The sequence below is a fragment of the Theobroma cacao genome, chromosome 10, assembly GCF_000208745.1.
Source record: "Theobroma cacao cultivar B97-61/B2 chromosome 10, Criollo_cocoa_genome_V2, whole genome shotgun sequence".
Lineage (NCBI taxonomy): Eukaryota > Viridiplantae > Streptophyta > Magnoliopsida > Malvales > Malvaceae > Theobroma > Theobroma cacao.
The window spans coordinates 293168-309779 of record NC_030859.1 but is presented as its reverse complement, the minus strand read 5'-3'; the positions used below and the strand labels follow the sequence as shown (position 1 = coordinate 309779).

The window sequence follows — 16612 nt, the reverse complement described above, 5'->3', positions numbered from 1 at the left end:
GGCAAGACTCAACGACCCTTTTAATCTGCCTGCCTCAGCATCACAATTTCCATCACTTTCTTCCAATGGAAGAACCTGTAACTTATCCTGTATTCAACAAATTCTCCTTCCTTCTACTGATTTCTTTCCTTGCTTTTCCCTCTTCGTCTTCATTCAAGTTGCACCCTTTGGTCGCCAACTCAACTTTTCTTCACCGCAACTACACGGCAGTATCTGATTTTCGTGTGCTCAATAGAAGAACTTTGATTGAATGTCCTGATCCGAACCCTTATCTCCAAATCAATGTTATCAGCGATGCCCTCTCTGATGATGAGTTTGTCACTGTGAATGTTAGCGGAGTTATGGTTCCTTCTGAGGCTGATTGGGTTGCCATGATCTCACCTTCCTATTCTAAGTAAGATCTTCATACTGTTTAACAATCATATTTTTTCTTCATGTCAATAGCTTTGCATCGTTACTTGGTTTTGCCTTATGTATGCAGTGTCACTACTTGTCTTGAAAGTGAGGCTTACTATATACAGACTGGTGACACAAGTACTCTTCCTCTCCTCTGCCATTATCCTGTTAAGGTAATTTGGCATTCATTTTTCGACAAATAATCCGAGTTGTGTGTAGCTTTCAACGTATACTCATCAATCTTTTGATGTTAGTTACTCATTTTCCTTTCTTCTCATTGTCATAGGTATATATATTATTACTATATTGGGAGCATAGGAAAAAGTTCTAATATCCAGTAATCGAATTGCGCAGGCAAAGTATGTGAGCAGTGACCCGGACTATCTAAGTTGCAAGAAACAAGAATGCCAGAAATATGGCAATGACGGAAAATGTGAGATCACAACTTGCAGTGGCTCCATAACTTTTCATGTTGTTAACATCAGAACTGACATCGAATTCGTGTTCTTTACTGGAGGATTTGGAACACCTTGCATTTTGACTAGGACTGACGTCCCTCTGAAATTTTCTAATCCGAATTCACCATTGTATGGACATCTCTCAAGCATGGATTCCACTGGAACATCGGTATGCAAAGGGCCAATAAGTTTATTAGACTATATATATAAAGCATTTGTGCACTTTATGATGGACACATAAATCTTATAGTCGAAGATGCTTACAGATTCTTATACAAAAATGTATCAGTCTCTTACTTGATGGAGAACGAATTGACCTCATGAAATACTACATGCCTTGTACCTTACAAGATGCAGAAAATACTTTTTGTAGACAGTTTGTTATATAGTGAGCCAGATGAACTTGCAAGAAGTGTCATTTGAACCTACCAATTAAAATTTAAAGGCTATTAGGACGTGATCATGAGCAATTTGGAGCTCGTTAAGGTTGAATTCGATTTTGTCATTATTTCTGCTTAGAATTCTGAGTGGTATTTTCTCTTCACTGGAGCTGCAGATGAGATTAACATGGGTTAGCGGGGATAAGGAGCCTCAACAAGTTAAGTATGGAGATGGGAAATCACAGACATCAGACGTTACAACATTTTCAGCAGACGATATGTGCAGTGAGTTCCGGATTGGTACTCTCTTCATGAGAGCGTCAATTTTTTAAACCATATTTGACATTTTTTCACTTAAATTTATGGTGTTGATTTTGAAATGGATAGGTTCTGTTGTCGTGCCAAGTCCAGCCAAGGATTTTGGATGGCATGACCCTGGTTACATTCACACAGCCGTGATGACAGGACTGCAGCCTTCAAGCACATGCAACTACAAATATGGCAGGTATAGCAGGAACTTGATCTAAAGCTACCTAAATTAATAATTTCTCTCAAATTTTTTTTCTTGTCATCGAAAGCTGATAATGGTCTTTGCTGTTGCTCTGCCCTATATTCACGAAAGAAATGTACAATATTCTGTGATTCAGTGATTCAGTTGGATGGAGTGACCAAATTCAATTCCAGACGCCACCAGCAGGAGGATCAGATGAACTTAAATTTCTTGTATTTGGTGATATGGGAAAGGCTCCACTTGATGATTCTGCTGAGCACTACATTCAGGTAGAGTCGTAGAGATGCAAGTTTGCAGTGCAATGTGATTACTGCTACTGAAAACTGATTCTGGTCATTGGTCAATAATAGTAAGGGAGGGATCTAAAACTTTCCGGTACTAGCAATTCAGAACCAAAATCCTGAAAATCACCTCCGGGCTATTGGATTACACTAATTGCTGTGTGCCCAGTTCTCACATTTTGGAAGTTCAATTCAATTTCACAGAATTAATTTCATTCTCATGTTTAGCAAAAATAATAGTAAGAAGAAGCAGATTGCATGCTATATATTTTAAGGCATTACTATGCTAACAATGATGCTTATGTTTTTGTGGCACATTCAGCCAGGATCTATTTCAGTTATAAAAGGAATGATTGAAGAAGTGGAAAATGGCAATGTCGACTCCATTTTTCACATTGGAGACATAAGCTATGCAACTGGCTTCTTAGTTGAATGGGAGTTCTTCCTTCACCTTATAACTCCTCTGGCTTCTCAAGTTACTTACATGACAGCAATTGGAAATCATGAGAGGTAATTAACTTCCATGTCTTGTCTCTGGTATTGTCTGAAATCAGGAGAAATGGAATAGGCATTAATTAACCAATGTACTCTCACAATTTTCAGGGATTATGCAGACTCAGGTTCATGGTATCCAGGTCCAGACTCGGGAGGGGAATGTGGAGTTGCTTATGAGACCTATTTCCCAATGCCAACCCCAGCAAAAGATAAGCCATGGTACTCCATAGAACAAGGCAGTGTTCACTTCACAGTCATTTCAACAGAACATGACTGGACAGAACAGTCTGAACAGGTGAAACACAACTTACCCTTCCAACACAGTATTTCTCCAATCTGATCTCGTGTTGATTTTTGCAACTAATTTATGAACCTGACCATTCGAAAATTTACAGTACGAATGGATGAAGAACGACATGGCTTCAGTTGATCGATCAAAAACACCTTGGTTAATCTTTACTGGGTAAGTTAAATGGCTGTAAAATGCATCCAATGCCTTGAATTAGGAAGGATCAGAGACTCACAGTAATCCTTTAATTGTTTCCAACATTCAGGCACAGGCCAATGTATAGCTCTCTAGGAGCTGATGATAAATTTCTTAAAATCGTAGAACCCCTTCTGCTGGATAACAAGGTAAAATCTTTTGGCTTCATGATTCATTCAAATTGGTTCAACTTCCTATTTTTGCTGACAATTATGATAATGGGAAAATGAACTAGGTTGATCTGGCCCTTTTCGGCCATGTGCATAATTATGAGAGAACATGTTCGGTTTGTAATTCTGAGTGTCTGGCAATGCCAACGAAAGATAAAAATGGGATAGACACGTACGATAACAGCAACTACACTGCACCTGTGCAAGCTGTTGTTGGAATGGCTGGCTTCAGTCTTGACAAATTCCCAGATGATGTAAGTTTACCTGTTGAATCAATAGTATTTATATCTCACTGTCAGATAATTTAGTCACAGAAAATTTTTCTGTTCATCGGGCATGGACAGGCTGCTAGTTGGAGCTTGTCGAGAGTTTCTGAATTTGGCTATGTCAGAGCACATGCAACAAAGGATGAGCTGAAATTAGAGGTTGGCAATATAAACACAGTTTAAGACTCCATTGTTGGAGAAATTTTATGTTTATAAATCTCATGCATTTCCTTCATTCTTTCTGTAGTTTGTGAATTCGGATACCAAAGATATTGAGGACAGCTTCCGCATCACCAAAAATCAAAGTGGCCTGAGAGCGAGATGATTGAAAGCTGGATAGAATTCTAGCAGCGCTCTCTATAAAAAAAAGTCAAAGGGTCTATCTTGTTTGCAATTATTGAAATTTTATCCTTTATCTCGACAATATCGAATGAAATAATACATGAAAAATAAGCGACTTAAAATATATATAAATTATTCAAATCATAATTATAAAATTATATAAAATTCACTAAAATATTTGATAAAATCCACATTTATATGTATGAAATTTTAAGTAATCTATTGTTCTAAATGGATTATTGTACTATTGTGCATAGCCTCTTAGGTAATCTTTTTTGTTTTTTAATATCTTTTTATCATGCTTTTGAAAATTAAAAAAAATATTAAGATTTTAGGGAATTAATGGAAACAATATAAAATTAAAAGAAATGATAATAGTGAAGGAAAATCCTAGTAATGGGGACAAAAATGTTTGTTTGATAACAACCTCATGGTGTCCACATAACATTACTGTTCCATCAAGGAACCAAAATGGCCCCCGTTGGAATTCGCCTATGCAGCCGGGCAACCCTTAAATATTCCCAACATGCAAGAATCCAGTTTCAGTTTAAACCTCAAATCTGTCAGAATAAAGACATTTGAACTTCCATCTATCTCACCATGTCCGAAATCCTGATGATCTCCGGAATGCCACATACAAAGCAAGAAAAATAAAGATATATAGATAACAAGAAGATCACCCCAAGAATCATAACCCTTTTCGCCTGTATAGTCACGAGTTCATTCTCTTCCACCTTCAATGGAAGAGCCCTTCAGTTCTTGTCTTTTCAAATTGTTCTTTCCACTCGTCCTTTTCTTCTTCAGCTTTCTTTGTTTATCTTCTTCTTTCCGGGTGCATCCCTCGGTTGCCACCTCAACCTTCATACATCGAAATTACACCGCAGTATCAGACTTCCGCGTGCTCAACAGAAGAACTTTATCTCAATGTCTTAATCCGAACCCTTTCCTCCAAATTCATGTCAGTAAGAATTCTAACCTCTCCAATGAAGAGTTTGTCACCGTGACTGTTAGCGGAGTTTTGCTTCCTTCACCGGAAGACTGGATCGCCATGATCTCACCTTCTCATTCTAAGTAAGATTTTACAGTTTCTTTTCCCCGCTCTTTTTCTGTTAGTTTGATCAGAATGATAAGTTCCCGTCATGTCAAATTTATGCTTCTTTACTTCGTTTTGCCTTGTACATGCAGTGTCGGAGCTTGTCTTCAGAGTGAAGCTTTTTATTTACAGACGGGCGATATTAGTAAACTTCCTCTTCTCTGCCATTATCCTGTTAAGGTAACCATTGCTCAAGCACAAAATAGAAAAAGCAAATCACAGTTTCCAGGCATTCATGTGATGGTCTGCATTTAGTTACACGGAACTGTCTAAAATTAAAGTAAATGAAAACATTTAACTAAAGAGCTGAACTGGCAAACCTGATAAAAATGTGAGTCACCTGTCTTGTTGGATGTGTGCATTGAATAAGCATTCCATTTTTCGGTTCCCTGTCTGGCAAGAATACCCAAAAGTCACTGCTGTTTACAGCTGTGATTACTCTCCTCTACCTACAGTATTCAATCAAAATTCTAGCAGTGTCCCCCTCTAGCTAACGGCTGAAGCCTCTCATATAATTAATTACTCACTATCATTTCTCCATACTCACCAAACTAGCCCCATTTTCTACCTTTTGAATGCTTGTTCCCCTTTTTACCAATGTAAACTATCGAAATGACAATTTTCATCCTTGACCATTCTAAGGAATACAACCCAAAATTGGAATCTAAGATTTAAGTCTATGTATATAACCAGCCAACAATTATTGTTTTCCTTGGATATTCATTGAAGTTTTGTTTATCCAAAATGATACATCTGGTTTTGCTAACCACTTGAAGGCACCATTGCTTGTAGCGGGAGGCATTCCCAATTATTGAATGGAGAATAATTGTAGGAAGTCTTTCATCATTCTAGGCCTTTATTTGGTAACATGAAGATGTATTGTTACTTTGTATTTAAATGTGAGACGCCATTCATGTGTCATAATAACTAACGGATAGAGTCTCTATTTTTTTCTTCTCTTTTGTGAGAGGTAGGAAAAGAGCCAGCTAGAATTAGGCAGCTCATGTGACATCACATTGATAACGTGAGTTATGGTCTACCTTCCAATTTAATCATCAATCTTTGGATCACTTGACTAAAATCATCAAATTCTAATCTCGAAATCTCTATTTTAAAATCGAGACACAAATATGGATCATATAACTATTATTTTTATGTTTACGTATTTTTAAGGAAGAACATGTCTAGATATATTATCATGTGAAAAATCTACATGTCTAGATATATTATCATGTGAAAAATCTATGTATTTACAATTAGATTGAAAATGGAATATATCACCATCTAAATTTGATCAAATAGTTTTTATCGTTACAAAAGAATCGAGATTAAATGCCGATAACACATTCTCCTCTCCTTGTCATCCATTACAATTAGCTATATATTTGGCCTAAACTCAAATATATAGGATCGGTAATTAATTCATTAGTTGGAAGATTAAAGTGAAATTATTTGGATTGACATTTTTTCACAAGTTAATCTTTAGAAGAGAAGTGCAAATTCTATTCGAACAAAGAATATGTATCAATCACTAAATCAAATACCAGTTCCTATTACTTCGAAAGATGAAGACAGAAAATTATTTGCAGCCTTGTCTTCATTTGGTTCCTCATGGAATTCTACTGACCAGCTATTTTCACATAGGTAAACTTCAAATAATAATCCTAACATATCCATTGAATTGTGCAGGCAAAATTTGTTAGCAGTGATCCAGATTATCTAAGTTGTAAGAAGAAAGCATGCAAGAAACATAGCAAAGGCAAATGCAAGGTCACAACTTGCAGTGGCTCCGTATCATTTCATGTCATTAACATAAGAACTGACATCGAATTTGTGTTCTTCACCGGTGGATTCCATAAGCCTTGCGTTTTGAAGAGGACCATCCCCCTGAAGTTTTCAAATCCGAATGCACCATTGTATGGACATCTCTCAAGCATAGATTCCACTGGAACATCGGTAAGCTGACAAAACAAAATTGTAACTAAGCAATTAAATCTCGGATCCAGCAGACTTTGACTTCGGCTTGCCATTTTGTTGTCACTGGATCTGCAGATGAGATTAACATGGATCAGTGGGGATAAGGAACCTCAACAAGTGAAGTATGGAAATGGAAAATCACAGACATCCCAGGTTGCGACCTTTTCGCAGGATGATATGTGCAGTGAGTTCCGAATTTGTAACTGTTCAAGCATATCATGTTGTGACAATGTTACAAACATTTTCTTTCACTTACATTTGAGCTTTTGGTTGTGAAACTGGATAGGTTCTATTTTGATACCAAGTCCTGCCAAGGATTTCGGGTGGCATGATCCTGGTTACATTCACACGGCGGTGATGACAGGACTTCAGCCTTCCAGCACCTCCTACTACAAATATGGAAGGTATGGCGGGAACATGATCTTATGATACTGAATATTCTTGTTACAAGCTCTGCTAATGGTCGTGGTGGCATAGCTATTATTTTGCTTCTATGTTCCATGAAAGACATGTATCCCATTGCTAATTTGGAGAACAAAATGTCTTGAATTATGTGATCTAGTGATGCGGTTGGATGGAGTGATAGAATTGAATTCCGGACTCCACCAGCTGGAGGGTCAGATGAACTTAAATTTCTTGTGTATGGTGATATGGGAAAGGCTCCTCTCGATGCTTCTGCTGAGCACTTCACACAGGTAAGGGAGAATTCAACGTGAACGTGGATAAATAGGACAGTTCTAAATCTTTCCTAAACTTAACCATGATAGCATAACAATTTCTGAAAAACTAGCTTGTTCAATCCTTGTCTATTTCCAACATTTCAGTTGAATGTCAAGTAATATCACTGGTTTGTGCTCTGAACAAAATCCATTGGCACATGCCTATAAATTTGAATGGTACAAAACATATGTGCCATCATTATATATATATATATATATATATATATGGAGTGATTGAGGTTTACTTAATTGTGGCACATATAGCCAGGATCTCTCTCAGTGGTAAAAGCGATGGTTGAAGAATTGAAAACTGGCAACGTAGACTCCATTTTTCACATTGGGGACATAAGCTATGCAACTGGCTTCCTAGTTGAATGGGAGTTCTTCCTTCACCTTATAAGCCCTTTGGCTTCCAGGGTTTCTTACATGACAGCAATTGGAAATCATGAGAGGTAAGTTTCCTGCCTACTAGCTGTGTCTAAAAGATTGCATACTCAATATTGCAGATAAGCACCCGAACAAATGATCAAGTTATCCACTAATTGATTAAAATCAGAACCAAAATATCTACACAGGCTGAGATGCTTGCAACAATATATAAGAAAAGGAATATTATCTCAGATCAAGATGAATGGAAATAACTGCTACTATGCATCATAACAGTTTTCCTCCAACCTTTCAGGGACTATGCAGATTCAGGGTCATATTACCCAGGTCCTGACTCTGGAGGAGAATGTGGAGTTGCTTATGAGACCTATTTCCCAATGCCAACTGCAGCAAAGGATAAGCCATGGTATGCCGTAGAACAAGGTAGTGTTCACTTCACTGTCATTTCGACAGAACACGACTGGACAGAAAATTCTGAACAGGTAAAAAAGTTTTAGCCTACCTTTTCCTCAGTATGAAGTTTTGGTATTACACTGATTTATTGAATTGATATTTCAAAACTTTCTAAAGTACAATTGGATGAAGAAGGACATGGCTTCAGTTGATCGATCAAAAACACCTTGGTTGATTTTCGCAGGGTAAGTTAAAGGATGTAAATATTTCCACAAAATGCCTTCCTCCATAATTGGCTAAGACTGTTATCAACTGCAATGATTGCAAAATGCAGGCACAGGCCAATGTATAGTAGTTATCTTGTCAAAAGCACCGATGATAAATTTCGAGATGTTGTAGAACCAGTCCTGCTAGCTAACAAAGTAAAAGCCCCTTCTAGCTTCATTACTTGACAATTAATTTGGTATTCTTTTTTTTTCTCTTATATAAGTGATGTTTTGCTACCATGAACCAGGTTGATCTGGCTCTTTTCGGCCATGTTCATAATTATGAGAGAACATGCTCCATTTATAAGTCCCAATGCCTGGCGATGCCAAGGAAAGATGAAAATGGGATAGACACGTATGATAATAGTAACTACAAAGCACCTGTACAAGCTGTAGTTGGAATGGCTGGCTTCAGTCTGGACAAATTCTCACTCTTTGTAAGTCTAAACAGACATCTTCTGTCAAAATTTAATGGAATTTTATTCACAGTTAAATTATCTGCTTATCCTTCATGAACAGGTAACAGGTTGGAGTTTATCAAGGATTTCTGAATTTGGCTATGTTAGAGCACATGCAACAAAGGATGAGCTAATGGTAGAGGTTGGAATCTGGATATATTCTGATAAACATATAGAAAGATTATCAGACAAATTTATGCTAATTCAGGCATTTCTTCACCTCCTTTTGCAGTTTGTGAATTCAAATACAAGAAAGGTCCAGGACAGCTTCCGCATCACCAAAAAGCAAAATAGTTAGAAAATTAGATAACATGAATTAGCTGGGAATTTCTGGTTCAAGTTTAAACTAATATCGCTGTCTTTCCATCTGCTAGCTCTCATCTTTTCTACCGGGAAATAGTGCAAACCCCTTTGTCTATAAGAACTGAAAATCAGTTCATTTAGTCACCTTCATGCATGGTAATTAGCACCCCCTTACCAACAATGCTACAGAGCTATGGATGTTTACAAAGTTCTTATGCATTTGAGCTATTTTTTTATGTTATTTACATTGAACTTCAAAAAAACAACATTCACAGAAAGCTTTAGTGGTGGACAACTCTTGTTTAGATTACAAGAGATCTGTCTTTTGTCAATCAGCCCAAACAAACCGAAAAATGTTCTTACTAGCAGCTGAGGTCACCACATTGTTACTCTGCTTCCTAAGCATCTCCTCTTGTGCGCATACATCACCCTCCTTTCCAAAGACAAATAATGGACCAAAGTCAGTGAAACTGAAAGATAAACATAAATGAAAGATGCCCCAGAGATAATAACTTTAAGAGGCTAGAACAAAAAGTGCTTCATGGTAGCAGTATAGGCCATGGCATTGTGGACTTCCATACAAAACCTTTTTTCTTCTTAATACAACTTGAAGAGAATGATTAGCAATTAGGACAACTTGTCACCTATTTGGATTTTCTACTTTTTACAAGAGTAAATGATTAATTAACATCTATGACCCACCAAAACCTTTCTCTTAATTCTCATTTCTAAACCACTAACTAGAGGACTCTTATGTAGTTGGATGACTAGGTTGTGATCAACCATTGATTTTCTCATGCAAAGTTCCTAGCTCCAACCTAAGGAAAAAGGAACTCACAAGGAGAGAGTAAGCATGGGCAAGAGATACTAGTGTTGGGTACAAATCCACAACAGCTATGGCGACCTCCTCTGTCACCTGTGGTACCTACAATTATATGATTCCAAATGTTAACAACAAGGTCAGTCACTTAAAAAAAAACTGCCAATCTTTATACTTAAAAGGGTATTTGAGTATATACATCAACATAATTATTGTGCCTACATATGAACCCAAGCACACAGACCGATAAAACAAAGCCTTTAATGTTGATACCCCTCAACAGAGACAGAATAGAATATTAAAGGATAAGAACACATCCCCAAGCAGATTATCAAAATCTATTGCTAATAAATATAACCATCTTTAGAGAAGATGATGCTAGTTCCAGTACATGATATAGGCACAGAGGTATGGTGGGTTAGGATTGATGAGCCACTATTAATGAAAGTTCAAATAGATGAGCTTACTGTATTATTACTAAACAAATTATTACTAAACAAATAACCTTTTCCTAATGAAATAATAGATGTACCTGCATAAGCTGAATGGCAAATACATCACTGACTGTCATTTTATCCAGCTCTTGGCACCTTAGGATAAATTCATCAAATGAAGGACAGACCCCAGTGCATCTAGACTGGTCCTCAGGCAGATGCAGTTTGTAATATTGAGTTATTGCTCGAGTGAGATAAGCATACTTCCTCAAAGTATCGTGTAAACCACTTGTTCTCTGAACATCAAACCCCTCCAGAATCTCTGTTGTGAAGCACCTGCATAAGGTAAGAATAGAGTCAGAAAGAGAGCGAGAGAGTTGAGATTTCCTTCACTATTCTAGAAGATCAGTTTCATCATTGATTTTAGATGTAGGATTAAGTAACAATCCTGAACCTTAAAGATAACAATTAATAAAGATGAAAAAAGAAACTGCAAGGAATAAAAGTGTTAATGTACAACAACAAATTATACAAATTGCTCATTTGTGAAGAAAAAGAGATATACAACCTGGTAGAAAGAAAGGTGAGCCTAAAAGTATATCCAAAAAATTCTTACGCAGTTTTGATGCTTTCAGCAGCTTCTGAAGAATTTGGGTCACCTTCCACAAGATATATCAGCTTCTTAAGTCCAGATCTCTTGCAAAATGAAATCCCATGATGGCATGATATGGATTAGACCTAAGTTGAAAAGTAAGCATAAACAAAAATTTACATTTGAAATTGAAACACAAAGTACATATCTAGTCTAGACAAGAAAAAGTGAAACTGGATCAATAAATTCTGTATGTTTGTTGCGAATATTATTAGCACAAACACCCATAATATTTAAAATTCTCCTTGTTGAAATGGTGGAAAGAAATTTTGATGAATCAGAAATCAATTAAACTCCCCAATTTCTATTCACATCTCTAATTTCTTCAATTTAGCCCATAAAAGTTAGTGTAACTAGCATCCCGTTAAAAAATTTAAAAGTTTAAATATTTGGATGAGAAGACAGTGTTGACGACATGCTTCAAGTTGCTCAAACAACAACATGACAAGAAATTTGCTTAAAAATAAAAATGCTACATAAGAGCTGCCATAAGGAAGAAACTGAAGATAAATTCCTACCAAAAAAACCAACATATATTAATGGCTAGTGTCAAACAATTTATCAGAAACCTTATAGTCTACACAGGAAAAGAACAAGGAAAAAGAAAAATAAGGATCTCCAAAGGCTAAAGACTTTTGGTAAATTTAGGTTTATGAACATTCTAGTGATATTGATAATGCATCTTAAGGCCATATATAACAAACTTGAAATCAAGCTAGGTCAATTAAAATCTGCAGACGCCTTCAAAATTTTTGAGTAACTTCAAATAAGCAATTTAACAACAGAATACTCTGTAATTGGTACAACTCAAGGAACAAGCATCACCATTAGTTATGAAACCAAAATCATGAATTATTGAATTTGAGAGTCAATACCAGAAGCCTTAGTTTCTGATCCCTGTAGCGATTATCCCGTATTGAAAAGCGTAAATCATCAACTTTCTTCCTCTCAACAATAAAGTCTAGAACATATTCTTTGAAAAGATGTTTATGTCGAGCTATCCAGATTCCATCTCCAATAGGCAACCGTCTAACCTGAGAACAGTGTATAAATAATTGTATTTAATATGTCTTGTAATAAAACTAGTAAAGAAACAAGAATTCATCTGTCAACTGCAAGAGACAGTTTACTGCAAACACTAGTAGATACTCAGGCTTGATCAAAAGGAGGCGTCATAACTAACCACAGCAAAAAATTACATACAAACATCAGACCAGAACTAATATATGTAGTTCTTGCCTTTACCCAGATCCCTGTGTTGAACAGCTATGTCTGAAACTCGTGCCTGAGCCTGACGTCATTCTTAAATACACTTACTAAAAGGCACAAAACCATAATTGGAGGTTCATGGCAATTTGGGCTAGATTCAAAAGCCTTTTTCAATACTTTCAGCTTTTGGAATAATTTGACTCTTATGGTGATTCATTTTCTTCTTTCATGTGATACTTTACCTTAAGACACTATAGTCTGTTCAGTAACAGACCTCAATCCAGTGGTGCTTGGGGCCAAATGTGGCTCCAATGCAGCGAGAATGCACCCCCACCACAGTAGGACCTGTTACCGAATGGGGCCTAAGGATGGTTTAGTTTCTGGATCATTACTGCCTTGAGGAGGTACTATGCAACATTCAGTTAATACTTTTTAATACCTTTTCACTACTGCCAAAGTATCAAATATTAACATTCACAAACTTATTAAAAATCTAAAATATGAAGATATGATAAAAACTTGCACTGAACCACAAATTTTATGTAAAAATTTGGCTGCTAAGAGAAAACAATGGAGTTTAAGCCAATCAAGATGTTAAAATTTAAATCAATACATGATGAAAATAGCATGCAAATAACTGTCAGCTGATTAAGCCAGTCTCTCAATTTATTGAATAATTAAGATGAAAGCAAGGGATATGAAAAAGAATTAAAAGCTCACATTTATTTTTATTTTGAATTCAGAGCAAATCTTCTCTATCATTTTCTTGGAGCGTGCACTGTAAACCGCAAGACATATAAACATTGCTCACTTCCCCAGGAATGGAAACTTGAAAGAGCACATCTAAAAAGAAAAAGCAATGATATGAAGTTACTAACCCTTGACTAGTAAAATGCTCTCGATCATCTAATATTAAGATTACTTCATATACATCCTCAAATCTCTCCCCGAAGCTCAGAGGTGGAATACTTAAAATATTGATATTTGCATCCAGACCTTCTGAACTTGGCCTCTGCACAGACAATTTTAAAACATCAAGCAAGTTACAAAGAGAAGTAGGGAAGAAAGGGTACAAAGTAACTAGAACTATAAATGAACAAGAAAATTTTGAGAACAAGCAATCATTTGCTATTTGTAGCATATTTTTTCATCTTTCTTTTCCTTTAATACTACTTGCTAAGTATAAAGACTCAAAAACACATGCATGTCAACAAAGTCTGAAATGTTCAAATTTGAGCAGGATCTTTTTTAATAGCCTTTTACAGGAAATGATCATCATTAGGCTCTGGCACAACATAAGCCAGAACTACCTATTACATGCATAAGTCTAATCAAAAACATTTTTCTTTTTCCTCTGCCATATTTTCTGTTCTTTTTCTAGGTAAAATTTTTCTATCCCATCATAATATATCTGAGACACAGATGCAAGACAATTGAATTGCCATTCACCAAAAGCAAACATACAGAGGAAGAACAAGCTCTCAAGGTAAACACATTCGGCACATCTCCACCATCATCAGTTAAATCCATCCGAGTACTTTGAAATCCCATACGATCTTCTTGCCCTGAGCATTTATAGATAAGAATCGTGTCCCATAATGTTCAATGATTATATTGATCATCTCTACATGATTTCTCAACAATCAAACAGAAAATAGCTAACCATAGACTTGATCTTCTCGAAGACGACACAAGACTGCAGGCCAAAGAGAAGAAATCTCCTTGTTCTTGGAAGTTTCAGAGACTTCAGCAAAAGCACAATGTACTTGCCCCTCAGAGTACCCCATGCGAGTACACTACAGAAAGGAAATCAAAAAGTCAGAACAAAACCTGAACAGAACAAAAGAAGTCAACACTAGAGAGTTCAAGAGTACAAGAAGTGAACATAAATTCCACAGATGAGTGATAATACTGCTTGTGGTTTAGGAGACTCGCACTTGAATCTGAAACTACAATTAACTTTGTAAATCAAATGAAATTTAAATCAAAAGTTACAAACGTTTCAGGTGGCGGATACCTTTTCAAGAGAATCAAGGGGAACATCAATGGATTTTTTCTGCCGAAAAGCAGCTGTTGCATTTGCCTCTTCCCTAACTGAATCAGAATGAACAAATTCCTCAATACATGCATTCTGCATCTCTGGTTGAGAAAACCGTTCCACATTAACCAAATTTTCTAAGGGATCTTCCATTTTAGATTTCATGAGACATTCACGTGCCGCTTCCTTGCCTTCTGGTGTCAGCATGTATCTGCAAAACAGAAGTTAGCATTTCATACAAAAACACCAGAAAACACTAACGAATCATGCAGCCAACCCAATACATTTAAAAACATGTAAAGGGAAAAGGCTCATGCATTATTCAAAAGGAACAACAGAAACCAAATAAAATCCTTACTTTGCTGGACAACTTGATTTCGCAACAAACCCCTTTTTTATCAGTATTGACATGCAGCTCCATCCACTATACCAGTCCCTCGAAGAACTTCCAAATTGGCTAGGTCTTCCTTTCCCTTTGTCTGGCCTATGTATAAATCCAGTTTTTAAACCACCAATCAAGCTCCAAAACTATTAAAATTCATGAGAAGCAAATCCACAATTAAATGTATAGAATCAACTTACGCAATTGGTGCTCGAGAAAGCCCACTTGCTTCAGCTGCATCAATAAGATCCTGCTTATGCATAAATTCATTCCCATCTGCAGTCTCCCTAATGACAAGGCACGTTCACCTGATACTTCAAATCTATATAGAAACAAAGATGAGAGAACGATTTTATGTAAAGAGAAATATAAATACCTGTATAGGGTAATCAACAATGCATATGCCACAGAATTCTTTTGTGGCAAATAACGTCTGTTTCCTTTAGTTTTCTTACCTAAACAAGAAAAAAAGTAAAATTGAAAAGGAAGAGAAATGAACAATTCAAGTGGACCAGTACATAAAAAGAATTTAAAAAGAAAAAAAAAACCACCAGAATTACATGTACCCTTTGTGGTTACGTCTTCTGGTTCTGAACTTCCTGAACCATTGTCGAAATAGCTGCGCATAAGCACCAGAATCCATTTCCCGACACCTCTGTACACAAATATAAACCATATTATTCCAAGAAAAAAGAAAAAGACAAATGAGAAAGAAAAGAGGTCCTTCAACCATACAAATATAAAGAAATAAAAGTAAACAACTTTGCCATAATTCTGCTGATCATATCCATTTGACAGAAGAAAAGAGCGTACTTGATGTCATTGAGATCTTTGAGTGTCTTGATGGGATGCTGAGCCTTGCAAATGTTGTTGTAAGCCTTTGAAAGAGTCATGTCTGTGTTTTCTTTTATCCCTTGGGGCTTCTCCGCTAGTTCTTGCCTCTTCTGCAGCAAGTAATTCGCTAGTCCGTCATTCTCCGGGCACATTACCCGCCTACTTTTCTCCATCACAATTCTGGGTTTTCGTTCAATTGCCAAGACTCGGAGTTTTTAGGGGGAAATGTGAGATTTTTTGTTAGGGTTTTCGAATTGGGGATTGGGGTGAGAGAAAGAGAGAGAGTAAAGGAGTGAGGAGATTTGAAAGTGAGCACAAAATGGCGCCACCTTCTTGGTTTCCATAATTCTCAAATTGCATGTGAAAAGACGAACATGACCCTGTGTAACATAGTAAGACAAAATAGTAATTCACCACCTTTTCTGGTCCCAAATCCAAATGCAGTTCACGACCAATCCACCATTCGTCACTGTCACTGACATGAGTGAGGAGATCTAGTTCGAGAGTACTTCCTTTGCTTTCAGGTCAAAATCTTTGTACATAGGAATTTACAACTTGTGTTGTTGCTTTACTTAAAGGTTTGTCTTCCACTTTACTTTGGTCTTTCTAGTTTATTAGTGAGGTTCGCACCAGTTATGTAACAATGTATGAAAGTGCTGTGCGAATCTAAACTGCATCACACTTTGTCATTACTGTTCGAATTTGAGTTATAAATGTTTATAATATTATTATTATTATTATTATTATATTGGGAAATTTTTTCAGGTCAAGAAAATTGAAATAAAAAAAAAAATCTTTGTTCCAAACTTCTTTTGAATCTGTCAAAATGAGCTTTGCTTCTCAGTCCTACTCCAATGTTTTTCA

General features: G+C 36.4%; 3 protein-coding genes across 7 annotated transcripts; 2 read left to right on the top strand and 1 right to left on the bottom strand.

The window, feature by feature from the left end:
- On the top strand, positions 66–3884 carry LOC18585750 (probable inactive purple acid phosphatase 27). The gene is made up of 13 exons (XM_018128740.1): positions 66–394; positions 482–569; positions 751–1023; positions 1411–1534; positions 1622–1739; positions 1882–2014; positions 2349–2536; positions 2630–2816; positions 2917–2984; positions 3076–3154; positions 3241–3429; positions 3520–3600; positions 3689–3884. The coding sequence occupies exons 1-13, from the start codon at positions 66–68 to the stop codon at positions 3764–3766; spliced, it is 1935 nt and encodes a 644-aa protein (XP_017984229.1). The 3' UTR covers positions 3767–3884.
- Positions 4183–9614, top strand: LOC108660441 (probable inactive purple acid phosphatase 27). 2 transcript variants are annotated; one of them, XM_018129568.1, is made up of 13 exons: positions 4183–4854; positions 4969–5056; positions 6566–6832; positions 6929–7037; positions 7140–7257; positions 7416–7548; positions 7837–8024; positions 8255–8441; positions 8530–8597; positions 8687–8774; positions 8867–9055; positions 9138–9212; positions 9309–9614. In XM_018129568.1, the coding sequence occupies exons 1-13, from the start codon at positions 4523–4525 to the stop codon at positions 9372–9374; spliced, it is 1908 nt and encodes a 635-aa protein (XP_017985057.1). In that variant the 5' UTR covers positions 4183–4522; the 3' UTR covers positions 9375–9614. The 2 variants fall into 2 exon arrangements, with proteins under 2 accessions (XP_017985057.1, XP_017985055.1); XM_018129566.1 differs by having other exon boundaries at positions 4184–4854; positions 9138–9218.
- Positions 9580–16169, bottom strand: LOC18585749 (crossover junction endonuclease MUS81). 4 transcript variants are annotated; one of them, XM_018129569.1, is made up of 15 exons: positions 15728–16169; positions 15475–15569; positions 15291–15369; positions 15115–15201; positions 14891–15016; positions 14512–14743; positions 14158–14290; positions 13959–14059; positions 13373–13506; positions 13215–13272; positions 12161–12319; positions 11250–11329; positions 10732–10969; positions 10218–10304; positions 9580–9812 (listed from the first exon to the last, which is right to left on the bottom strand). In XM_018129569.1, the coding sequence occupies exons 1-15, from the start codon at positions 15919–15921 to the stop codon at positions 9708–9710; spliced, it is 1908 nt and encodes a 635-aa protein (XP_017985058.1). In that variant the 5' UTR covers positions 15922–16169; the 3' UTR covers positions 9580–9707. The 4 variants fall into 4 exon arrangements, with proteins under 4 accessions (XP_017985058.1, XP_007008792.2, XP_017985059.1 ...); XM_007008730.2 differs by having other exon boundaries at positions 15481–15569; positions 15728–16110; XM_018129570.1 differs by lacking the exon at positions 15291–15369 and having other exon boundaries at positions 14891–15011; positions 15115–15236; positions 15481–15569; positions 15728–15822.